The sequence below is a fragment of the Hylaeus volcanicus genome, unplaced genomic scaffold (genome assembly GCF_026283585.1).
Source record: "Hylaeus volcanicus isolate JK05 unplaced genomic scaffold, UHH_iyHylVolc1.0_haploid 12126, whole genome shotgun sequence".
Taxonomy (NCBI): Eukaryota; Metazoa; Arthropoda; class Insecta; order Hymenoptera; family Colletidae; genus Hylaeus; species Hylaeus volcanicus.
Window position 1 is genome coordinate 84,409 of NW_026533094.1, and position 24,645 is coordinate 109,053.

Sequence of the window (24,645 nt, forward strand, 5' to 3'; positions counted from 1 at the left end):
GAAAAATGGATTTTGTACCAACAAAAAAGAATAAAAAGCAACACACTGCTTTACATGAAATCATAAAGGATTGTTATTTGAGGAGCGTTGTTTCATCACCTCAGACACCTTTGAACTCAGCTCCTCTACTTGTCCTCTTAAAAAAGAGGAAAAAGAGCTAACATTTAAGTAGGGTGTTTTGTCCGACTTGGCATTTGTTTTTTTGCAAGGTGAAACCATATGTTGCGATTGAATGTTTGAGCACGTGTTCAATTTTGTTACAACAGAGTTATCCTTAGAGTTGTTCTTTTCTTTTTCCTCCCAAACCACTTCATTCACTTGACAAGCGTCTTTTATTAACTGAATTTTTTTTTTCTCAACTTCACCTGGAAAAAATACATAGGATATGAAAAACTCACTGACTGTTACATTTACATAAATCATTCACACGACATAGCATTCCTTCATGCTCTGCCTTCATAGGAACAAGCCCACGTTGAATGTTATGACAAACCAGCAAAGGTAATAACAAAAATCGACAGGTCTCTAGAAAACATTGTGCTGCGTATCTAAAGCAAGAAATTTTTTTACAAAAAAAAAAAACTTTTTTTTTCTAACGTTATTTTCGATTCAGTAAAAATAATTTGATCAATAATATCTTCCAAGTACTCTTCGCGAAGATACTTTTCCGTAGCAGACAACCTGTAGTCTTTATTAACCGGGTAAAGTAACCGAATTGTGCTTATGTCCAATAAACACTACATGAACCCAATAAGTCACAATAAGGCGATCATGTTTTTAATTTTTTTTTGAAATCAATTACTTGAGCAACAGCATTAAGGCGTAAATGTTGAGGGAAATCGAACAAATGCTTATTCGTCCAAAGATGTAAATACATATCTGATGCAAGTTGATCCAAATAGTGTACAAGGGATGTACGAATTTCTTCTTGAAAACTTTCCATGATAGAATGGGGAAATGAACTACTGAACGGAATAAAACTTGTGCATGTTATGAATTTTTTTCTCTTACCTTAACAAGACCTTAGCTTCTTCATATAACACACTAAGATGATGGTTAGCTGTGTAGAGTAATGTGAAGAGTGCATCGGATACCTTTGTAGGGAACCATATATCGTTTTCCTCATACGGCCCTCTCTTATTTCTATCGATTTCATTCAAAAAAATATTTCCACAATCGCCTAGATGATCATTATTTCCACTATTCCTTTTGCATGAAACTGTGTATGAACAAGTGACTTGATGACACGACCGACATTGATAAAATCATCATTTTACTAAGACCTCACCTTCTACAGATGGACTTTGACCTTTTTCAAAACTCTTCTCGAAATTATCTAGATAACACAAATAAAAACGGCAGAAACAAAGAGTCGAAACAGGCTACAAATTGTATTGTTACTTTGTGTGAAGTCATTCTCCATTTGTTGAAGACACTCAGTTTGTTCTGAATGTTTTGTTGCAACATTCTGATGAGTACGCGACAAATTTTCGTCGTTTAAAAATATGGCCTCATGTAACATGGTGTTATTCTCAACATTCAACTCATGCTGACGAACCATCATTATTTGGCAATTCATTATATCTTCATAAAGACATTCACAAAAACATTGAGACTCATAATGAAAAACTTGTTGCCAATACGTTTCGAATAAATTTTGTTTAGCTTGAGATACAGTCGATTTGCACAGTTGAAACTGAAGAAGTATTCACAAAAAGAAAGGAATTTAAAAAAGTCAGACTGGCATTAAAACGATGTTACTTCTATTACCTTTTTATATAGAGAGGTAGAAAAGGATTGACTTTGAAGCTGTACAGCAATATTTTTAAATCCGTGATACGTACTTTTTATCCAATCTTGAGTATTCTAAAAAATCTATTAATCGAATAATGATGAGACTTTCTACAAACCTCTGACTTTAAAATAAGTAGAAGCAAGGGTAAAACGAATATGTTATTTGATAAAATCATTTTACTCAGAATTGTTTTTGATGTTTCATGGCATTCTATCAATGGTATTAAAGAAACTTCTTTTTCAATAAAATCAAAGAGTCCCATCACAACATATTCACATTTGATTGAATTATATTTTTCGTCAAGCGTTTTTTCACTATGATTCGACCTAAATGTTTTATGAAAAAAAAAAGAAACTGACGAAGGATTTTGAGCTTTAGAGTATTCCAAATGTAAAAATTCATTCATTTGATTTAAAATGATCACAGTAGCGATTGTATGACTGCTTTTTATATGTTTTTTAGAAAAAATATCTTGTAACTTTACACAAACATTGTGTTGAATTTTTCGCGAAACGCACTGATTCCAGTGATGTAGAAAACAAGTTAAAAAAGTGTCTTGAGATGAATCATTGTCAGGTAAAAATAAAGAATTCCAGTGGTTTCGAATAACCACTTGCTTTTGTGATAAACTTTTTAAATTTAAATGGTAGTAAAAAAAATAGTCTTGTTTTTTTTCAGGTTGTTTTTCAAAAAAAGGATGAACCATATAGTCTCGAATATCTGATGCTTTATAAAATGTTATAAGAAGAGATATCTGTAGATAAAGAAAAAGAAGATTTTTTACTTTTGAATTCATGCACTTTAAAATTCTTACCAAGAATTCAAGTTGGTATAGATCGAAACATTCACTACAATCATCATCATCTTTGCCTACAAATAAAACCATGGCATTGTTGAAGGCTTGTATTAAATCGCTTATAGTCTTTTCAAATACTTTCCATGTAGGTAGAGAAAAATGCTCCACTACATACTCAGCTTGCTTTGGTAGGTGCGTTCCATCAACCCATATATGCCAATATAAAGGTGATTGCTTGGTTTCACAAAACATACAGGAACATGTTTCGTTAGCACTATAAACTGGAGATTCCTCTATAGTATTTTCGACGTCTTGACGTACAAAATTAGAAAGAATATCGAACATATCACAAGTTTCTTTATGTATAAAAAAATTTAAACAAGCAATTGATGTTTCAATAAGATTAATAACAGCTGCTATACAATACGACATGAAAAGTAATTGTATTTCACAACTGGACGGTATGGAGTCCTCACTTGTTGTCTTTTTATTTTTATATAAAGCTAAAAGTTGGCATGCATTCGTAGCTGGTGGAAATGTTGGAGGATCTTGGAGTATTTGAATCAATTGATTTATTAATTCTTGTCGATATCTTACAAAAATAGAAATACACTGTTGCTTTGGTAAATTATCACATAAAGATATCACAAATAAATTTTCAAAATCACGTAAAGTATTAAAATGTGAAAATTTATCAAGAAAATGCTGGCATATCGAACAAGAACAAATACAGCAATTAAAAGACGTCTTTGTAGAGTGTAAGGAATTGTCAAACGTACATAAAGGATACAATTTTTGAAATGATTTGTATGCCGTGGCTTGAAATAGAGTTTTAAAATTTTTAGAATAACAAAATAATTCATGACGGGTTTTGAATTGATGATACTCTTCTTCATGACGCCATTGTTGACTTGATTTTAAACATTGAAACAATTTAGGTGCAAGAAAAACAAGAATAAAAAATGCTGGTAAAGAATGATAAGATAATAATAAATGAGTCATACGCCGAGGTATATCAAAGAAAAATTGTAATAACATAGAATGCTCATTTTTTGATAAAAACAAATCATTTGATTTGCTTATTCTTTGAAGAATATTATTCAAAACACATGTCCATTCTTCATTTAAATTTAACCATGAGTAAATATCATGATAAGGATAGAGTGGCAAGTAAGACATTGTTTCATACCGATAATCCTTAATTAAACCATTCGGTAAAAGTCCTATATTCAGTTTAGTTGAATGAATTAGAGCTTCATGAATATTCTGTTGAGATTTTTTGATAGACTCAAATAAATGAAACACGTCATTTGATGCATTTTGTACATTACAAAACGTCGAAATCATGTGAACAAGGTCAGGATAAGCTGAACTTATACAAGCATCTACACTATCACGTGCTTTCTCAAAGTCTCTTTCTGCATGGTTTAAAATATCTTTGACTTGTGTTAAAGAACCCTCTTGTAACATTTCATCAATCTTATGTAAATGACCTATTTGTTTCATCTTTATTGTTTTCGTTTAATGAATTTTCTTCCTTTTTTTTTTAACTAGTTTTAAATTGAAAACATTTAAAGAAATGAAATGTGATCATAGAATGTCAACGAAACGAAATCGTTCTACTTGAAAACAATTTTTTTTTCTATACAAATAAGAAATCACTCCGAACAATATTTAAAACAGACTGTGAATCAGATGTACTAAACCAGTACTACAGAATCCAATCATCTATACTAGACGAAAAAAAAACATCAACCCTCTTGGTTCTCTTGCTTCAAATTCATTTTTAGTCATTTTTCTCATTTTCAAGCATACACTTTAATGCACTTTCGTACTAAAACAGATTTGATCAAATAATTAACAAACACATATAAACAAAACCTTACTTTTTCATAAACAGTTCTTTCATCTTGTAAACATTTTAATTTTTTCTCATACTCTCCTTCTAATCATAATTCAAGTGTACATGATGATGATTCTAGTGTTAGTTTTTTTACGTTCATTTACAATGGATGTTTGTAATCGCTCGACAAGCTGAAAAGAAGAGAAATTGTTAAAATGAGAATTAAGTTAAGAAAAAAACCTGTTCTAAAGCATTAAAATTTCCCCGTGTTGGGCCTCGCGATTCTACAGTCACAATTTAACATCAAAAAAGTTAAAACAAAAGTTGATATAATCGTCAAAAAAATAACAACCTCCAAGGGAATTTGTATAAATAGTATTTCTATAAAAGGTTGTATTTTTTTAAAATATCAACATTTCAAAAAGACTCACGTTTGGACTTCAAACGTATCACAATTTTTCTTATCGTAGCTGGGTGTTTCCCCAGTTGTCTACAAATATTAAAAAAAAAGTAACTTTTAAAAACCAAAAACGTAGAATTGTTTATATATTGTTTGCGCATCAATTTACCCGTTCAAGCGACGACATTAATTCTTCTAAATTAAGTGTTAATCTTATTAGTAAAACACAAATAATTGGCTACTGGCATGAAAACACTTTTATGAACAATAACGTACAATGTTCGATCCGTCAACAATTGAGAATTACAATTTTGAAGACTTCTTAGTTTCAAATTTAAGTCAGTCATCTACAAAAAAAACGCTCATGCAGTAAAATTATTAATTTTTTTAATGATTTTCTCTTAGTGTTTACCTCTCTTTCAGAAAGCATACTATGAGATCCTTTTCTCAATGATTCTACATTAGTCTTTTGATCTTGGATACGTTTTTTAATTTCTTCACAAGACTTCTCCATTCGCTACAACCAAAAGCGTCACAACAATGAACAGAATAGCTACTGGATAGCATAATACTACTTGACATTTTTCATCAAGTGCTAATGATTTCAATGCGTAATTATCCCTTTCTTTTTGAAGATCTTTTAAATGGGTCTAACCAATTTGGTGTCTTTGTAGAAGTTGATCACTTTTTTTGTATTCATAGTTACCGAAACTTTTTTTTTTAAATTAACAATTTTATTAGATACAACCTTAAGTTTATGTTGCTGATTTACCATCTATAAAATAAGAATAAAAGAAAAGCATTTTGTATCAAACGTTCACAACTTGTCTTGTATGTTACTTGTTCATAAAATTGAATTTCTCTTTCCCTTTGTGAATCATAAAGACCTTCAAATTGTTGTACGACTTTTAGTTTCTCAGTGGTTTCTTTAACTAACTCTAGTTTTTCTTTATCAAATAGTTTTACGAATTCTAATAATATAGAGAGTATTGAAACATACAGTAAAAGCATTATATTTTGATTTGTTTTTATACCAAGACTTGTTTACTTTCTTAGAGACTTAACACATTCATAAAGGTTGTCATGCAAAAGAAATTAAACATACCCATAATTTCTTCGCACAAGAAAAGAAGCGATTTCATATGTTCATCTGTGCCAACATAATATCTTGAATTACATTTCTATCGACTGATTTTTTTTTTTGGCGAATACCAGCGCAGAGGGCTAGTTGACTGTTTTTGAACACTCGCTACTTATAGGTGTAGGTTTTATTTTTTACTTATTGAAAGTTTTACCATTAGGTTTTAGCGTTTGCGAAGGTTCGACAACGGGATTCCCTAATCCTGTTCGAATAGCTTGTAACGTTAACTCATTAATATTAATTAGTGTTGTATTCTATTGAAAACAACATTCAAATTAACACTCTGTTAATTTTTATTCATAGATTTCTTTAATCTTTCAATTAAAGCACTTACTTGTTTGTTCTCTGCTTGCATTTTGTTAATTGTGTATCGATGCTGAGCAGGCTCCACTATTGTTGAGGACGCCTCGGTAGCGTTTAGAAAGTGGAAAACGTATGTCCAGCCTTTGACCGGTGTCTAGAATGTTTAAATTGTTTCTTCAAAGCTTGTTTTGTCGTTGTAGGGTTGACTATTGAATTGATGATTCCGTCATTCTCTCAAGAAATCGTTTTTCTTTTTTGTTTCTACAGTAGGGTGCCTTTCGTAATTAACCTGACACACCCCTGATCCAGAAATGAAGTGTGACATGTGAAAGATCTTCAATGCATCAAATGTTTTCAAAGCCACCGAATGGACGATTAAATAACTATTAAATCTATGCGTGTGGAGGTGCAAATTTGTTAATATTTTTATATTGAAAGATTGATACAAAATTAGTGCAATAAAATGGTTCACAAACATGATAAAAAGCATGTTCAAATAGCTCCAATGCTAGCGATAACTGATCAACATTTTCGTCGATTTTTTCGTGGTATTTCAAAACACGTCGAGTTATGGACGGAAATGCATGTAGATGCAACGTTACTTCATGCGACAAATTTAAAAGAAGTGTTGTTTTGTGATCCCTTAGATCATCCAGTCGTTTGCCAATTAGGTGGAAGCCATAGTGAAACATTAGCTAAGGCGGCATCTATTGCTTGCCAATGGGGTTATAACGAAATTAATTTGAATTGTGGATGTCCTAGTGCTCGTGTTGCAACCAAAGGTTGCTTTGGGGCTTCTTTAATGAAGAAACCCGATACGGTTGCACAAATTGTGAATGAAATTCATCGTACTGTTGGTTTTCACATTCCAGTGAGTATAAAATGTCGCACAGGTGTAGATCACGATTACGATTCCTTCACCTATTTAAATAATTTTGTTAGTAGTGTTTCACGAAAAAGTCAATGTACTCGTTTTATTATTCACGCCAGAAAAGCATGGTTATCGGGATTAAATCCTAAAAAAAATCGAACTTTACCTCCATTACAATATCACCGTGTGTATCAATTAGCTCAATTATATCCCCATTTAAACATAAGTTTGAATGGGGGTGTAACATCACTAGAAGATGTACAAAACTTATTATCTTGTCAGTGGCGACCCTCTTATTCAGATTTTCATGACCTTCCTAAAACACTGAACCCTCTTTGTGTTAGTGTACAGGAATCTAATAAGTGTGTCATTGAAAAAGAACAATTCACAAATTCCAATGCTATCGGAAAGGAACAATTTAAAGCACATATTCAGAAACCGTCAAAATCCATTCCTTTCACGACGTGTGACTCAGTGAAAAATCATTCTATATTACAATCTTCTGTATTAGGTAACGAATTACCTTATAGTACAAAGAATTCAATTTACCTTGACGATTTATCTTATGATAACGCTCATTCATTGATGAATACACTTGAAACATCTATGAAACAAGATGCGTCAAAAAGTTATCTACAAGGGATCATGATAGGACGAATGGCATTTAACCAACCTTGTTTATTCAGCTGTATCGATTCCATGTTTTACGACTCTCATGATCCACTGACAGCAAGAACTCCAAGAACGTTAGCCGTTTACTATGAAGATTATCTAAATTCATTTTATCCTGATTGTGAAAACACAAAAAGTGTTTATACGTTATTAAAGCCGACTCTTGGATTGTTGGCTGGAAGATCAGGATGTAAATTATACCGTCAATCATTGGAAAAAATTATACGTCAAGAAAGCTCCAAACTGTGTGCTGGGGATATTCTTGCAAAAGCACTCGTGCAAGTAGATGAACATTTTCCTGGTGTATTGGATTCACCTAACAAGACTGTTTGTGCAGAAAAAAGTAGTGTTGATACATTTTTAAAATAAAGATTTTTTAAGCTATATTTTGTATCACCATTTATTGAAATCATCAAAGAAATTCTTTTTTTTAAATTATGTTTATATTTAATATATTATCTCTAAAACGTCTATGAGATTTCGTGCTACATTTGTGCAAGAAAATTTTTCAATTTTCGCAAGTAATTTTTATTGAGGAAGTCGTCTCTTGAAAAATTTTTTATTTTTCATTTACATGCTGTTTTATCTACCAGATGTTATCAATGCGTTGTCTCGTATTACTAAAACTATTCATGCAACAAAAGAAATTCATGATTCTTCAAGGAACTTAGAAATAAAGCTTTGTCCGTCATATATCCTTATACGTTATTGTAATCCTTTATGTTTTGAACGAGTTCATGCCTATGCGTATTTTGATACAGTAAGCTATCATTTTTGTTATTTAGGTAGAAGGGATTTTAGTTTATCATGTTTTCAACACCTAAATCTTTTGCATAAATATAGTGTATTGATCAATTGAACAAATACCAAGAAAACCTATGACATTGATAACCTTTTTAAATAATTTCTCACTTAGTGTACTGATTTTTGAAAAACAATGGTACAATAACCATAGTTTCAAAATATCCTTGACTTTAGAAGGAATTGTTTTCGGAATGTTTAATTGAAAGCCGACATGACAATATCATAGGAATCTCAATAGATGCTCAAGGTTTTATATTGTCCGTGAAACCTGGATGTAAAGCATATCAAACTGCTGTTAAACTTGCCAAGTTGAGGAGATACTAGTTATAAGTCTTGTCTTAATGATTTTTTTGTTAATATTTCAATATGTTACCTTCAGAGATGAACATTCCAGGTATTTATCATTCCAGTTTTTTCTATTAGACAACAAAGCCAAGTGTTATAAAATTTATAAAGTAGTTCTCAATAAGATTAAATACATCTGGCTAATTTTCTTTTTTGTAAGAATTGCTTAATAGAATTGTTACCAAGCCGTTATGCTGAAACTCTTGTTCCTCCACCGAATTCACTCACTGGAGTAATTTCAGAGAATTTCACTACATTGTTAAAAAGAAAAAATCCATTGTTTTTACGTTACTAGTGTTGTATAGAACTGCGTTCCTTACAAAGTATTCGTTCTGTTGTGGAACAAATGCGACATCTTGGTGCGGATCATCTCACATTTAAACTGCTACCATGCGATGATGACGATAAAAATAATCATCTTAACGATGTATTGAACGTTTCAACGTCTAATCAAAAAATTTACGATTTACAAATGTCAACAGGTTATTCCATTCATTTAAACTTGAACGTACAAACATTTTTTTTTTAAAAGACACGGATTTATCCACGCAATGGGTTACCAATCATCGTTGCGTTCTTCATACTTTTCAAGAATCTCAACAAGAAGATCTTTTTGAATCAACACCTAATAAACATGCTTCACATATTGATGCTGGTATTTTATTTTAACATTTTGATTTTCCCATTAGCTTGCGTTTTTTTTAGATATTTTCTCATCGCAAACATACTTGATAAAAAACTTACATCAACTTCTTCAAGTAAGTAACACAACTGATTCTATACAAGATTTCATTTGAAACATTTTAGTTAGGTTCCGCTTTATCCTATGAATTCGTTTTACTAAGTATTTCTTTTTTTTTTACCTGTTAATCTTATTGTTGTGTTTTCTTTTTTTTATTCTAGAGTTTATTTCGGATCAATGCCTTATTGTGACCTTTCCTTTATTACGCGTACGTTTGATTTCTCATAACCTACATACATTTTGTTTCTTCCGTAAAGATACAACACGCTCATGTTACCTGCGTCACTTCAAATCTTAGTTCAGCACTATAAGCTTTATAATTTTTAACCTTTACTCATAAGAGTGCTTTTCAAAATACGTTGTACCCCACCTACAGAAAGCTTTTTCTTTTTTTTATTACATTTAGTGTTTACAATATACTTTCAATGATGCTGAAAAAAAAACTGAGGCATGTCTTTATAACTAACATGACTTGATAATGTAATACATTTAACGCTTAGACTATAAGAAAAATGTAAGAAGAACAATATGATAATTTGACATTTATATGAATTAAAAGGTAGTTTTCACGTGCCAAAAGTATTTTGATTTTGATTTTAAAAACAAAACAAAAGAAATGAAAGTAAAAAAAAAATAGATTATTCGTTAACTATATAGCATCATACAGGGGTGCTAAAGAAAGTAGAAAAAAATCTTACTATTTTCATTATGTGGTTATTACAAATGTGCTACCAGAAGTTGAAAGAAATTGTTTAAAACAAGTCCATGTGACTACAGATTAAAAAAAAGTTAATATAAAACAAGTATCAAGCCGAAATTGGAATTTATGAAACTCCATTCAACTTGTTTGCAATTAAATGTTGTATAAATGAATTATTATAAAAAATGTTAAATACCAAACGGGGGTGTATTGTTTACTCCAAGAGTTAATGACATATCACAAATTCTATCTTCCTTGTTGTCAATTCGTTGCGTCAACTGTATTTCAATCAGTGTTTAAAGAGAAATCGTATGCTTTGTGTTACCAGTTGAAGAATGAATGCAGTCCTAAGGGCTACAGTGATAAAGCTAATGTTGTTAATAACGACTCTGCCCGACTATTACAAAAGAAAGAATCGATGATTCGATTAGCTGTGGCAAAAAATATAGAACAAAAAAAAGCAACGTGGAAAGGCCAAGTGGATTGGAACCATCTGCAAAATGTGTGGATTGAAAACATTCATCTTTTAGATAAATTAAATAGCGGTCGTAGTTCTTTTGGTAACAACGTTGAGCTTTTAGTAGGGGACAATGTTCTCTTTCAACTGCTTGAAAGTATAAGGCATAGTAAAGAACGAGTTTGGATTGAAACGTACATGTTTGATAATTCACCTGTTGCTCAATCGTTTGTAAACGCATTGATCGAAGCGAAACACAGAGGTGTCGACGTTGTGCTTATAGTGGATAAATTAGGCTCTTTCGATATGTCGTTCAAATCTATACGACTTTTACGTGAAAATAATATTCCTGTTGTACTCGCTAATGATTGGAGAAGCCCCACTTTTAGAGATCATCGAAAGCTAGCGTTAGTGGACTCCGCAGGTTTTTGCGGTTCGGCTAATATTTCCGCCGAAGCTGCCCCTACAAGCATGGGAGGCAATAACCGTTTCTTTGAAATACATGTCAAAGTTCAGGGACCTGCTGTGAATCACATGTGCGAATTATTTTGTCAAACGTTGAATGAACAAAGCGACAGTGTTAAACGAGAAATTCCGCTATATACAGATTTCGGTTCAACATCAGATTCCCAAGGATCTTTTGTACAAATTCTTGACAGTAATGCTAGATCCAGACGCCGATGTATTCAATCCGCATATCATCGGATTATTAACAATGCTTGCCTATCTGTATCAACAACAGCTGGGTATTTTTCACCACCCACTTTATTATATTGGAGTTTAAAGCGTTTAATTCAAAAAAATATTCCCTTCACTCTTATTTTATCAGGCAATTCTGACGTGTGGGGAGATGTTTACGCAGCTACATATTGTGTTTCCAAGTTACAGGTAACACTCTCTAGTATATTTTTGGGCATTGTGAAAAAAACGTCTTTCTGGGCATAATTATCAAGTAAAAGATTAACCTGATTTTTTCTTCATTCTTGCTTTTATTCAATGACAGAAAGCTGCACATAAACATAACATGCGTCGTCAAGCTCGTGGCATATTAGCTACTTCCGATTTCTTCCGTGTCTGCTTTACCTTATCCCAGCATTGTCACGCTAAGACGCTGGTTGTCGACGGGCTATGGTCTGCTATAGGATCGTTTAATTTTGACAGGTGAACAAAAAAAATTAAAGATTTCTTGTCTTTCTTTTTCTTGTAACATTATGCACATCTCAATTTTTTTTTTAATTCAAGTAAGAAAAAATATCCCCTTATTGTACTACTTTTCTCATTTAACATAAGGAAAAAGAGTTCATTCATTCTTGTTAAGTGACACATTCCTATACATCATTTTTCTGTCACACCTTCCCTTTAATTGTAACAAAAATTTGTATACCCATTTGACATAAACAAGGGCTAATTATTTATTTTGAGAGCCTTTCAAAATGTGTAATAACCATGTTTCATGTAGACATTCTGGACGTCGTAATATGGAAGCTGTTGTAGCCATTTTTGACTTTGCACTAGCTCGAAAACTTGAAAAGATCTACAATGACATTGAAGCAAATGATCAAAAACGAAGTTCAAAAGAAAAGAGTAGTAGTTGTTATACAAACACTGCGAAACAATCTGACGTTTCTTCGAAACATTTCTGTCATGTTCCTACTTGCACTCACATGTCACTGCAACAGTGGTATCAATATCCACTTTTTCAAAGGTTTCTCATGCAGCTAGCGCATTGGTTTTTCCTGACATCTGCAAGTCCCATTTTCGATCGGTTTGAAGATGTCGATGAAGATGCTAGGAAAATTCGTCGCAATCATAAATTAAAGGCTTGGCTTTTAGCAGCTCAAACGTCCTATTCTTTTGGTCCTTCACGCGAATCTTTAAAACTCGCCAAACTCTCTTTTTAATCTTTTTTAATCATTGTCTGATACTTTATGTTGCTTGTTCAATAAAAACTTTTGAAAGATTAATATAGCATGGCTCGTGATATGTCGCGTGAGTCTTTTTGTATCTTTCTGACTAATACCATTTTTATTAATAAAGTTGTCCGATTGTGACCTTAAAGAAACTTTGAATCTATGTTACACATTGTAGGGTGCAAGCAACGCTTATACGATAATGTTTAAAGCTGAATTTTCATTTTTTTTTCAAGTACTGTACATTTTAAAGAGGTACGTTTCTTCCTCTTTTTGCGCGCCGCTCTAATGTTTTTTTATTATTGAAAATCGAAATATTTTGAAATAAAACGTATTGTGTCATGAACATTAGACACACACACAAAAAAAGCTTCTATATAAACACATATTTTTGATATGATACCAATTTTTGGTTCAACTGTTCGTGCACTGTTAGATGAATTCTAATTAACCCTTAAAAGTTTTAAATGTGTCACAGACAAAAACACTAAGACGCTAATTGAAACGCGTCAAGACAAAGAATAATTTGTTTTTTTTTATTCGTTTGAAACATTTTGTACGAATTTTCATTACTTGAAAAATAATTGATTAAAAAAATGCAACTAGAAAAAAAAGATGAAACAAAGATAAAAAACCACGACCCAATTTATTCTTATTTTTTAACGTTACAACAGCCAACAAATTCAATAGCTTGTGTCGTTTTACAAAAACCTGTTTTCTTAAAAACGCCAACAAAAAAACAATCTGTATTAGTTATTGCAAGAAGCAACCATCTGGATTTTTATTATATTCGTAAGACATTATGGAACGGTTCCACGAACGACCTTATAACAAAGAAAAGTGTTTTATTTTCAACTCCAATTTATACACCTATTGAAACCATGCTAGGATGGTATCCTTCTAAGAATTTTCAGTGTTCCTATCCTAAAGGGGAAGCAAAAACTATTCATTCACATCTTGATTCCAGCTTGCACCAGGATGGTCTCGTTTTATTATCGAAATCTTTACGCCTTTATCTTGTTATACCTCATTATACTCGTCAAACCGTTCAGGTTCTTTCTACAATCAATTTAAATGTAATTAATTCTTTCTTTCCTCAATACAAACCAAAAAAAAAAGAATTAATATCTTCATTACCAAAAAAAAAACTAATTTTCTGTATTTTAAAATTAACTTTTCCGTTTCATTTTTTTTAGGAATTATCGGGTGTTAATATTGAAACTCAACCGTTAATAGCCATAGATCCATTCTCACAATATCTATTTCTTTACGTTCATAACATGACATTCTATTTGATAAAAATCAATTACTATGAACGAAAATCTCTTAATAAACCTGCGTTTTGGAAATTGGAAAGCCCCAAAATATTTAAATCGTCAAGAATTGTTCCTACTCATATTATGTTCTACTGTGAAAAATATTTCAGAAAGGATATGAAAAGAATGTCTTATAAAAAAAAATACAATGGTCGAAATCCTGTGATAAAAAGTAAAACACAACTAAAATGTCATCATGAATCGCATCTTTTTTCCATTTTATTCCTACCGTAAAATCCTTAGTAACGTTTGATTCTGTGTTTTGTAATAGATTGTCACAACCATATATACCCTGCGTTGTTTCATGAAGCTAAAACCCTTAAAAAATCACGTTTTAAAAAAATCAAAAACGATATGGCAGCTCATTTCAAATGTCTTCTTTATATTTTGTATGAACAAAAACAATGCCATCATACCTCAAACGCCGATTTCTATCTAGAATGGATAAATGTTAAAACTCTATTATCGAAAAATACTCCAGAATTACTCGACAATTCAAAAAATGTTGTTTTATCACCTACACCATTGTGTGTTATAAAGACGGATGGTTTTATCCTTGTTATTAAAGAAAAACAAATCTGTTTATATAATATATCGCCCAGGTTGGAGTGTCAATTTGTTTATTTAATGGCAATTTCTGACGAAGCCCATTTGATTGTATGTGAACCATTCCGTTTGAAGAAACAATTGTTGATTACTCTATTTATCAGCCGCCAGTTAAATCATTTACATTACATTCTAGTAATAAACGATGGCTTATAACAGATGCTATTGGAAAACTCTTTTTATTAGTGTTAACACCCTATCATAGTATGTCACCCAATTTTATTAAAAATATTTAAATTCATTGTTATATAAGATTGTTTCTTTATTTTTCCTCCTTGAAATTTCAATAGGTTTTGTTCCCGCAACAGTTTCTTGTCAAAAAGACTCTCCTTTACACGTATGTTTCTCTCTTTTTTTTTTCTTTCATATAAAAAAAAAAAAAAGTTTTTACCCATAGGTTTAATTAATCCAATTTCTAATCTGGTTTTACTTGATTATAAAAAAATTAAAAAATATAATCCATTATTTTTAAAGCATAATCCCCCTCTAAAAAAAAAATCTTATTCAAAATATCAATACGTCATCTACATGGGCTCAAAAACAGGGGATCACTTGATACTTTGCTTCTCTCTTATCAATGTAGAATACGTCTGAAATACGAAAAATTAAATGTCGTATAATTTTTTCTTTGCGATACTTTCTTTTCTTTTTTGGTAGAATTGGAGTATTAAACAAACGATTTCCTGTCAAATTTTAAAAACATTCCCCAACTTCTCCCCCATTATTGATATTGCGTGTTCAAAAGAATCGAAAAGCTTAACAAATCAAGTAATGTGTCTCAGTCTCTTCGTCCCTCTATGTCTGTTTCTGTGTGTATTGGGAACGCGGGAAAAAATGAGAAAAAAATATAAAAACGTTGTCTAGTAATTATTTTTCTGGCGTTTTTCAGTTAATTTTTACTACAGGATTCTCAAATGAAGGGAAAATTCGCGTTGTATCAAACGGGAATCCGTTTTCCTCTCAAAAATGTGTTTATAAGAAATCGTTACCATACTTTTTCTCCGTTATAAGTCAACGACGTCATGGATGTCTTGATTCTCTTTTGCTTTTTAAGGTGGCGACAAATGTATTAGCCCTTTCAGTGTTCTTTATTTTTCTACAGTGTCTTCCTCTACAACATAACCAAACAATCGTTTCCATTATTCGACGCGATTTCCAAAAAGACGCTTCTTTAATGCTACAAACGTTACCACATCTACCAACTTTTTTGTTACACACACCTTTTCTTTACATTGGAGATATTGTGGATTCTCCTTTTTTTATCTTTGTAATTTATTATTTTTCATCTTTTCCATTTCTCATTTTTTTTTTATTCAATAATGCTTCTCTTTTTAAAGATAACAACGAGTACTGTCATGCTCATTGATTCCTTGTCTTTTGAGATAATTCGCTCTATAGGGTAATAGATTTTTTTGTATACCCGTTATTCTACAGAAAACCTTTGTCAATAGGTCAAATGATTCTGTTTTTGACTATAATGGCCCTAAGCAGTTTAGTTTTGCAACAGGAGACGAAACTACATTTATTGTAGCTATGCAACATAGTTTATTCATTTTTTTATCCATCGATTCCTTAAAACCGACCTGCCATCTTTGCATTGTAAGAGATTATTGCAAAAAAAAAGAGTTGTATGTTTAACAAACATTGTTCATTCGCATTTTTTTCCGCTTTTATTTTAATCATAGAATACAGAAATACAAGCCGCTGATATTTCTGAGCATATGGGTATTGTTTCTGTTTTGGATTGGAATGGTTCTTTATTTATTTACGCTATAACTAGAGAAAAACCAGAAAACATCCCTCTCAAAATACAGTGCTTACTAACATATCAGTTTACTTCCAGCCATCAACATTTGAGTATACCTTGCTCTTTGACACAGTGTAATTTACTACCTTGCGAATTGTTTCCTAGAAAAAAAACCTTTTTACAAAAATGGAATGTTTTCAAGTCGTTTTTTGTCATTATTGTAGGATTTTCGGATGGTACTTTACAATGTTTGATTGTATCTCAAAAAACAGAAAGTAATAAATGTCAATTAAATATTACCCACGTTAGACATTATTTTGTTGGAACATCACCTATTCGTTTCAAAAAAATCTTTACCGTTGAAAAAAAATTTAATCTGGAAAAAGAAATTTTAATAATATGTGATTCTCCAGCATTATTAAGACGTCATCACCTATTACGATTCTATTTTGTTCCCCTTAATATCCCTTATTTATTTGACGCTGTTATCTGGAATTATAAAACAACCTGGTTATTACAAAAAAAGCTTCCCATTAGCATAACAAAAACGTACAAAGCTTTAAAAGATACCATAACGAACAAAGAAGATTTGTTTACAGTTTGCGGAACACGCAAAGCCTTAAAAAACTGTAAAGACTTTTCTTTCTTCATCAGCAACAATATTGTAGTCTCACGTAATTTTTTTATTAAAAGTATTCCTATTGATGCTTCCCCAGATCGGTAATATACCCGTTACATGTTTCAAGGATATTTATTTATTTTCACAGATTAGCTTACCATAAAGAACACTCTTTAATACTTGTTGCCGCTCTTAAAGAATCAATGAGATGCGTATCTTTCTCTAAGGAACTTTCTAGTCGCATTATAATCATTGATTCTGAGACTTTCAAGCTAGATGAACAATGTAAATTTATTTTTGATATTTTCTTACACTGCCTAATATTTTTTCTCTAGGCTTGGCTTCTGATGAGTTTCCGACATCCTTACAATGTTGCTACTTTCCAAAATTTAAAAAGGAATTTGTGTTATTGGGTTCAACGAAAATGACAGATCCTGTAAAGGGATGTTTTCGAATTTTCGCATTGCGAATTGTAACTTTAAATCTATAATATACTTCTCTTATTTTTCTTTCTTTTTTCAGAACCAAAACATACATCATAAACGCCATTATAATTTACCAGCAATAACAAAAAACAAGCAAAGCAAAAACTCTTGCAAAAGTTGGTTGCTGGAACCAATAATTGAAGAAAACACTGGTGGTGTTAGTGCTTTGGCTCATCAAAGAGAATATATAATTATAGCGTGCTCAAATAGAGTAGGACGTACCATTTTTTTCTTTTTGCAACCGTATATACTTCATCAATTTTTTTTTTTAGATAAAAATTGGTCTTCTCAGATATAAGAAGTATCATAACGAAATTCGAGTATCGAATCCAATCGAAACTGATTCGGAGATTTACTTTGAGCTTCTTAAAGAGTATACTTCGCATTGTTTTATTCATACAATTCACGCGTCGTACGTTTTTAAATGAAATAATGGGTTTCTAATTATTAATATGCTCGATTTATTTTTTATAGACATAAGATCTTAATCGTTTACCTTACACGATCTTTTGGAGTATACTCTCTTAATATCGATGAAAATGTAAGTCATTTAATACGCGGCAGAAGAATTAGTGTATGTAAATGTTGATCTCGTTTTTGTTCTGTTGTTCACAAAAAAAAAACCAATTTTATTGATTTTCGCGACCCTTTATATTACCTTTTACATATAATTACTTTAAGACTTATTCTGCATTCAACGAATGTAGAATATAGAAGAATGCGAATTGATCGAGATGGTACTTGACTCCTCGTCTACATGGACGAATACCGCAATTTTCGCGGATTGTTCTTCTAATATATATATGACGAACACCTCAAATGAAATTATAAGCTTTGAATACGAGGAGGACACGATCACCAGTTTACAAACTAATGACATTAACACAAAGACTACTTCAGACTCTCACAGAAAAGCTACGCTTTTCGTAAGATCGATTATTTTCATATTTTTATTGTCTACGTATTTTATATTTTAGAAAAAGGCATCAATCGATACAGGAAATTTCATTCAGTGTTTTGCCAGTGTAACTTCCCCATCGGACGTAGTTAACTATCCCGAACAACATACGTATGTGCAACTCAAGTTGTTGTCGCAGCTGCAACATTCAAAAACAGTCCAGCTACATAAACGTTTCTTCACATTGTTTGGTTGTAGTCAAAATTTATTTCTAATGAGCCATAAAACATTTTGGGGTAGTAACCAAGGAGCGTTTGGTGTCATTTGCGGCTTGAAAAAAAATGCATTTACGTTACTTATCGATTTGCAACATGCCATTTTACCATTTATTAATTTCCCTTTAGGTATTAAAATATTCCTTTTTTAGACCGCAATACTACTTACACGCGTTTGAATTCCAATTATGTTCTACAGGCTATAATGAAACAAGTGACACTTTTTTACTGAAAGAGAAAACCAAGGTAATGGAGCATTTAGTTGTTAAGACATTAATCACTACAAAATGTTGATGTGCTCTAGAACTCGTTAAATTATGAGTTTGTTAACGGTGATATTCTCGAGCAACTGTTAGACTTTCCACTGAATATTCAAGAAGAAATTTTTACGAATATACAAAAGTATGTCAAGCTTCTAAATGAGTCATTGTCATTTTTTTTTTTTATCAAGCCACGAATATTATCATTTTGAAAGTTTGTCTCACTTTCTTTGTCACATACACCAAATAACCCGCCGGTGTATATAACCATTGGTGTTCAACGATTTCGCAATGTTTTGTTCAATTTATGTGTTGATACAATACTCCAAAAAAAACAATAAAATCACTCTTCCATATAAAGTACGCAGTGCTCAGTACTATTGTGTAACTTTTTAAAATACGAAATATCTGAAACTCTTCTGTGCGTCGTTTAATGTAAAATTATTCAAGAGGGAATAATGGTATAGCTCTTTTAAGAAATTGTTCATAACCTCTAGTTGAAAGTGTTCTCAAAAGAAATTGGAATCAACGCGTTTCGCTTATTTTTTTAAATATTTTACACAATAAAAACACTTTTAATTTTCCTAGTTTTAATTAGCTTTCCTTTTAATAACGTGGAAACCATGATAAGTCATCATGTTTTTTCATTCTCACTTTCGTTCCGTGAAGGTGCTTTTGTCAAAACCGCGATAAAATGTCACAAATACTAATTTATTGTACTTGACATTTTCCTATTACACCATATTCCTGAGGCACACTAGTTTTAATTTTATTGTCTTCAACTAAAGATTTTGCTTTTACTGCAATCAGTCAAAAATATCTAATACTATTAGTCAATAATGTGACGCTACTAAGTAGGCGCGGCATTTAATTAATCCATATCACGAGTATCAACCAGTAAGGTTTATTGTTGTTTTAACGACACTTTTAACAAACAAATATAAGAACTCCGGTAAATCTTGTGGTTCTTCGGTTTTTTTTCGACCATCTAGCTTAGAGATTCAATTTTTGTTGAAAACAACTAGATAGCCAAAATTTTTTGTCGTCATAGGCACTTGATGTCGTATTCCCTTACCGTACAAGTAAGACTTGGTCGTGGCATTAGTGTTTTTGATGCCAACTGCTAAAAAAAAATTTCGATATCATTGAATGCCAGAGAGATTTCAATTATTTTTTTTTAACTATATCGGCCGTATTGTATAGAATATAACATGAAAATGCGACCTTTTTCTTCGTTTCTGAAGGAAACACTTTTCCGCAGTTTCCGAGTTGTTATTGGGACCTAATTTTTTTAATTTGAGACAGTCACAATTAAATATAAGATTCTTTTTAATATAACCCCGATAGTGTTTGTAATTTATATATGCATGAAACCTGCAATAGATTTTTGTCGCATCGCTCTTTCCACTAACATATATTCTATAAAAGTATTTTTGTAACGAATGAAAAAACCTTAAAAATCAGTAAATACTGACACAAATAAACATAAATCTTAGAGTATTATAGTTCGCGTAAACAAGACAGTACTATAACGGTTTAACAACAAACTAGTAGTACACCACCAACCTTTGGTAATATCTTTCTGTGGACGAACTTTATATAATGATAAGAGAATTAGTATCGCCGCTGAATCCACCTAACCCATTTCGTGTTTGTAATTGGAAATAAGTGAAGGCGAGCTTTCTCATGAATAATTGAAGAGAAAGAGAGAGTGTCCCAACCAGTCTTAAATTATTTTGTTACTAATTTTCTCTTAAAACAAATCATTTATGTGATGGCTTATATTAAAATCTTTTATTTTTTTTGTTCGTATAATAATAAAGAAAAATAGCAGCAAAAGTTTTTTTTATAAGACAAATACATTCCAAAATATTAGATAAAATCAAACTACCAGAGTTTCTTGGTAACCATCAGAAAAATACTTTGACAACGTCACCATAATTAATCGCGTTATTTTGGATACATTTAATTTTGAAAACGTTTCTCACTAAATATTTAATTGAAAAGTTTCATGTTCTGTATACAAAGCGAAATTATTACAGACGTCCATCAATCGTAGCTAGTTAATAACACTTACCCAAACCAAGACACCTTGATTAAAATTATGTTCTGTTCTATAATTCATCAAACACATCGAAAATTCGACAGGAATTCGTCGACTGTGTTATACCATTATTTAAATTGCACGTTTCTAACTTCTTTTCAAGACTCTGGTACTCATGATTTTGTGATAAACCTGATGAGGCTTCAGGTTTCATTAATAAATGTAAACCGTGCACGTCTATAAATAAGGAATAAATAAACATTAGCATACTTGGGCTGCTTTCACATTCATTGTAGACGCACCAGGTTTTGGAGTGATCGTGTTCAGAATCGTTGATGTATATTTGTTTATTGATGTGTTCTCGCGATTCGTATCTCTCATAAACTGTGGTGTTGTCGCTGTCATTGAGATGAATCATGGGTGTGATAAAACCACACACAAAATTAACAATTGTTTTCACACTTTTTCACTTATATAAATGAATATTTTAAAAACGTACATAAAAGTAGTTTGTCCAATGCGCACAAATCAGACACAGTAGAAGTCGCATGGAAAGTATTTTCATCAGAAACCCGCTTTACCAATAAAACAATTTTTGTCATCAATTTGTACCGAGACGTACAGTCTTACATGATTATCAGAAAACCCTTTACGTCGTTGCTCTGCATACTGCGTATAACTTATTAACACTGCTAGCTACACATTGAAGTCTTACCATATTTAATTGAGAGAATAGTAAATTCAAAATACGATTAAAATGTTCTTCTGTTAAATTCATGTTACAAAGAAATGTGGTAAGTAGCGGCAAAATTTTCTTTAAACTATTTTCTAGACCAATGATTGCAACAAATCGATTTAAAACATTTGAACATGTCATCGCCACAACAGGACTTGTTTCTATCAAAGGCAACTTTATAATTCATCAAAATTATGCTTTATATGTCAAAACTATTTAAACATACTTTTGACAAAGCAGTTAAAATAGTATTATCGATAGTATTGCTGTCTAATCTTTTGGAAACATTTTCCAATATCATAAGAATTTCTACCCTAACCGTACATGTTGTTTCTAAAAAATAAAACGAAAAAGAAAGGGTTTTCTTTCTACATCCTTTTTACCTTAATTATAAAAAACGTACCATTAGTGTTCAGACATGTCAAAATGGCTGGTAATATAATAGTAGTAAATGTTACGTAAGCTAAACTATCAAGAATTGTGGATATCACAGCTAATGTTTTAACTTGAATGCTTTCGACCTAGAAGGAAAAATTGTTAGTGAAACCTGGTTAATAACGTCATTTAAATAACTTTAATAAAAACACAATTGATAACAAATGGTATAATATCTCTTTCAATAATTTCTTTTGATCCAACAAATTGGATAATACACGACAAATTTTCCAGCTGAAAAATTGTATTGTTGAAAAAATTTTTAAAAAAATTTATAAATTAATACCAAAATAAAAACACACTGCGACGAAAGTTTGTCCATTCTCATTAAATGATTTATTTTTTTCCATAAATATTTCATAAAAATATCTTGTGTTATGATCTAAGATGAAAAAATATTTGAATAACATTACATTTTAAAAATAGTTACCTTGGGAATAAAAGAAAATATTATTGGTAAAAATGAGTCTTTTATTGATGGAAGCGTTATTGATTCTAATAAAGGAATAATAATACGACATCTAGCATTTTCACATATTAATTAAAATTTTTTTGTTCCAAAGTCTTGAGCATACCTTAAAAATTCTAAATCGTTATACAATTCGTGATTCATATCGTTTAAGATAGTGGACAAATCTTTGCAAAATTGCATTTTTTGAAAATCTGTCTTTTCCAAAATGCTATTTGAAAATCTGAGTATATGAAATGTTGTCTGACAAGAAAAAACTAGACTTTGTTTCATTTGAAAACGGATCAAGTCAAGATTTTACATCATTGAAAAGTGGAGAATTCAAAACATCATTAATTGAACATCTTAATAATGGATTCGGATCTATCATTTTTATAACTAAGGAGAGAAGTTGAGCAGGACATTGTAATAATTTTACTCGGGAAACCAACGTGGAACACTGCCATTTTAAATTGAATGAAATGACATCTACTTATTTATTTTACATTAACCTGTTCTTCATACGTTCGAAAATCATAATTTTTTGTAACACGAAGTAAAGGTGATTTAGTTGGTTCTATCACTTGTAGTAATAATAAACCCAACGAGAAAATATCAGAGGCATAACCATCACCAATGTTGTTACTAACAACTTCAGGTGAACAATACGCAAGACATGGATTAATAGATACTTCATCTTCCCATGAAGATGCATCCCTATAGAGTATGAGTTAAAAAAAAAAAAAGTCTAATATTACCTAGAAAATTCAAAAGTATAATTTGTTTCTGGTATTTTTCGATCACGATTATTGTACTGAGCAAAACCCTGATTGAAATGGAGTAAAAAAAAATTAAAATTTATCGTTGACTACAAGAAAAAACTTATTACAAAGGATCCTAAGTACCAACGAAATATCGGAGATAGTAAAATGCTTGTAGGGGATATGTTTAAGTGACATATTTTCACATCTGCACAAACAAATAATATAAAGGTAATATACATTAATCAGCATTATTCTAATACAAATTATGTTGCAATTATGCTATTATTATATAAAAGAATATTTTTGTTAGTAACTGCCATAAGTGTATAGAGTATTAACAAAAACTGAATTTTTCACACTAAAAAATTCTCAAAGTATGTCATGAATGATTACCATTATGCAAAAATGAAACAGCTTCACAAATATCATAAAAACCTGCTTTGACTTCTAAGGGAATTATGTTCGATTCATAACTCCGATCTATGTATCGTAATATAAAGAAAAATGGTTTTTTCAATTTCTTTTCTTTTAAAGACTTTGTACTTTGTCTCCACTCATCAAAGTAATTCTCGAGTGTCCGTGTTACTCTTCTCGTAATAAAACAAAGAGATAAATTGTCTTCTTTTAAGGGTTCTTGAAGTTGTAATATTTTAGGATGACTGACAATTATATACAGTGAAAATTTTTGTTTTAAATAGCATTTCTCATTCTTTTACCGAAGTTTTTGAAGATTTCGCGCATCTCGGTATAGACTATTTAATATTTCATTTTGAAGAAAAGCGTTTTTTAATTTTTCTAATGTTTTTTTTTTAAACAAAAAAATGGTAACTAATTCCGTAGATCGTGATGAATGGTATCCTGAACCATACTTTCAAAAATAAAATTGTATGGAAATGTACTTTTTTCAAACATAAATCATATACTGTTTTTTGGTTACAACATTACACAGTTTCCTATTACAGCTCATTACTTTCCATTTTAAATACCTCCCGCCATCAACGAAGCTGGACTCATCGACAACATAATTTTTCAAAGCTTGATTTCCCATACTAACCCGTCGGATTACATTTTAGTGAAAAACAATGATTTGAACTGTTATAGAAATAATGAACGTCAATATAAACAACTTGCTTCTAGATTGAATGACAATTTTAAAATTAAGGATAATTGAGAGGCGTTTCACAAAAACTACAACATTAATTTAAATTGTGACAGTACATTACCAGCACTCAC

General features: G+C 31.1%; 6 protein-coding genes and 1 long non-coding RNA gene across 22 annotated transcripts; 3 read left to right on the top strand and 4 right to left on the bottom strand.

Moving 5' to 3' along the window:
- Positions 1-60: 60 nt before the first annotated feature.
- Positions 61-2,082, bottom strand: LOC128882672 (uncharacterized). Of its 4 annotated transcripts, none has more exons than XM_054134382.1 (9): positions 1,911-2,082; positions 1,771-1,866; positions 1,402-1,696; positions 1,289-1,336; positions 1,012-1,219; positions 803-965; positions 598-737; positions 409-548; positions 61-365 (listed from the first exon to the last, which is right to left on the bottom strand). In XM_054134382.1, the coding sequence occupies exons 1-9, from the start codon at positions 2,055-2,057 to the stop codon at positions 61-63; spliced, it is 1,542 nt and encodes a 513-aa protein (XP_053990357.1). In that variant the 5' UTR covers positions 2,058-2,082. The 4 variants fall into 4 exon arrangements, with proteins under 4 accessions (XP_053990357.1, XP_053990355.1, XP_053990356.1 ...); XM_054134380.1 differs by having other exon boundaries at positions 803-962; positions 1,012-1,237; XM_054134381.1 differs by having other exon boundaries at positions 415-548; positions 1,012-1,237.
- A 1,882-nt stretch (positions 2,083-3,964) lies between these two features.
- LOC128882676 (uncharacterized) lies at positions 3,965-6,446 on the bottom strand. Of its 6 annotated transcripts, none has more exons than XM_054134388.1 (15): positions 6,310-6,446; positions 6,130-6,229; positions 5,940-5,984; positions 5,675-5,805; positions 5,541-5,609; positions 5,410-5,484; positions 5,247-5,351; positions 5,111-5,181; positions 5,004-5,046; positions 4,866-4,924; positions 4,787-4,815; positions 4,675-4,718; positions 4,589-4,625; positions 4,478-4,536; positions 3,965-4,425 (listed from the first exon to the last, which is right to left on the bottom strand). In XM_054134388.1, exons 1-15 carry the CDS (start codon positions 6,328-6,330, stop codon positions 4,378-4,380), a joined length of 936 nt encoding a protein of 311 aa, XP_053990363.1. In that variant the 5' UTR covers positions 6,331-6,446; the 3' UTR covers positions 3,965-4,377. The 6 variants fall into 6 exon arrangements, 5 of the variants coding, with proteins under 5 accessions (XP_053990363.1, XP_053990364.1, XP_053990366.1 ...); XM_054134389.1 differs by having other exon boundaries at positions 5,940-6,083; positions 6,310-6,345; XM_054134391.1 differs by lacking the exon at positions 6,310-6,446 and having other exon boundaries at positions 6,047-6,228.
- A 304-nt stretch (positions 6,447-6,750) lies between these two features.
- Positions 6,751-8,190, top strand: LOC128882674 (uncharacterized). Its single transcript, XM_054134384.1, has 2 exons — positions 6,751-6,864; positions 6,926-8,190. The coding sequence occupies exons 1-2, from the start codon at positions 6,849-6,851 to the stop codon at positions 8,188-8,190; spliced, it is 1,281 nt and encodes a 426-aa protein (XP_053990359.1). The 5' UTR covers positions 6,751-6,848.
- Positions 8,191-8,210: 20 nt separating this feature from the next.
- On the top strand, positions 8,211-10,093 carry LOC128882675 (uncharacterized). Of its 3 annotated transcripts, none has more exons than XM_054134386.1 (11): positions 8,211-8,342; positions 8,415-8,581; positions 8,800-8,933; positions 9,005-9,080; positions 9,131-9,202; positions 9,266-9,452; positions 9,503-9,625; positions 9,676-9,728; positions 9,778-9,814; positions 9,874-9,920; positions 9,970-10,093. In XM_054134386.1, the coding sequence occupies exons 1-11, from the start codon at positions 8,294-8,296 to the stop codon at positions 10,021-10,023; spliced, it is 999 nt and encodes a 332-aa protein (XP_053990361.1). In that variant the 5' UTR covers positions 8,211-8,293; the 3' UTR covers positions 10,024-10,093. The 3 variants fall into 3 exon arrangements, with proteins under 3 accessions (XP_053990361.1, XP_053990362.1, XP_053990360.1); XM_054134387.1 differs by having other exon boundaries at positions 9,782-9,814; positions 9,970-10,026; XM_054134385.1 differs by having other exon boundaries at positions 9,874-10,021.
- On the bottom strand, positions 8,353-12,668 carry LOC128882678 (uncharacterized). The gene is made up of 8 exons (XR_008458498.1): positions 12,534-12,668; positions 10,738-12,403; positions 9,990-10,690; positions 9,483-9,941; positions 9,291-9,416; positions 9,153-9,221; positions 8,999-9,041; positions 8,353-8,893 (listed from the first exon to the last, which is right to left on the bottom strand). It is a non-coding gene; the product is annotated as an uncharacterized LOC128882678 (long non-coding RNA).
- A 630-nt stretch (positions 12,669-13,298) lies between these two features.
- LOC128882626 (uncharacterized) lies at positions 13,299-19,405 on the top strand. Of its 3 annotated transcripts, XM_054134279.1 has the most exons (23): positions 13,299-13,855; positions 13,976-14,267; positions 14,367-14,752; positions 14,806-14,905; positions 14,992-15,038; positions 15,086-15,280; positions 15,359-15,469; positions 15,591-15,755; positions 15,804-15,968; positions 16,039-16,100; positions 16,153-16,300; positions 16,387-17,168; positions 17,216-17,352; positions 17,403-17,539; positions 17,590-17,763; positions 17,825-17,964; positions 18,027-18,093; positions 18,260-18,478; positions 18,530-18,621; positions 18,709-18,854; positions 18,925-18,971; positions 19,030-19,127; positions 19,177-19,405. In XM_054134279.1, the coding sequence occupies exons 1-23, from the start codon at positions 13,376-13,378 to the stop codon at positions 19,250-19,252; spliced, it is 4,266 nt and encodes a 1,421-aa protein (XP_053990254.1). In that variant the 5' UTR covers positions 13,299-13,375; the 3' UTR covers positions 19,253-19,405. The 3 variants fall into 3 exon arrangements, with proteins under 3 accessions (XP_053990254.1, XP_053990253.1, XP_053990255.1); XM_054134278.1 differs by having other exon boundaries at positions 15,591-15,968; XM_054134280.1 differs by lacking the exons at positions 13,299-13,855; positions 13,976-14,267 and having other exon boundaries at positions 14,722-14,752; positions 14,955-15,038; positions 15,591-15,968.
- Positions 19,406-20,758: 1,353 nt separating this feature from the next.
- On the bottom strand, positions 20,759-24,598 carry LOC128882659 (SCY1-like protein 2). 4 transcript variants are annotated; one of them, XM_054134356.1, is made up of 20 exons: positions 24,383-24,598; positions 24,129-24,280; positions 23,956-24,071; positions 23,806-23,892; positions 23,538-23,617; positions 23,407-23,474; positions 23,161-23,365; positions 22,971-23,108; positions 22,776-22,912; positions 22,631-22,721; positions 22,487-22,582; positions 22,339-22,434; positions 22,169-22,286; positions 21,992-22,098; positions 21,745-21,939; positions 21,660-21,698; positions 21,529-21,604; positions 21,332-21,427; positions 21,063-21,266; positions 20,759-21,001 (listed from the first exon to the last, which is right to left on the bottom strand). In XM_054134356.1, exons 1-19 carry the CDS (start codon positions 24,458-24,460, stop codon positions 21,100-21,102), a joined length of 2,142 nt encoding a protein of 713 aa, XP_053990331.1. In that variant the 5' UTR covers positions 24,461-24,598; the 3' UTR covers positions 20,759-21,001; positions 21,063-21,099. The 4 variants fall into 4 exon arrangements, with proteins under 4 accessions (XP_053990331.1, XP_053990330.1, XP_053990329.1 ...); XM_054134355.1 differs by having other exon boundaries at positions 21,063-21,099; positions 21,156-21,266; positions 23,806-24,071; XM_054134354.1 differs by having other exon boundaries at positions 23,806-24,071.
- Positions 24,599-24,645: the final 47 nt, after the last annotated feature.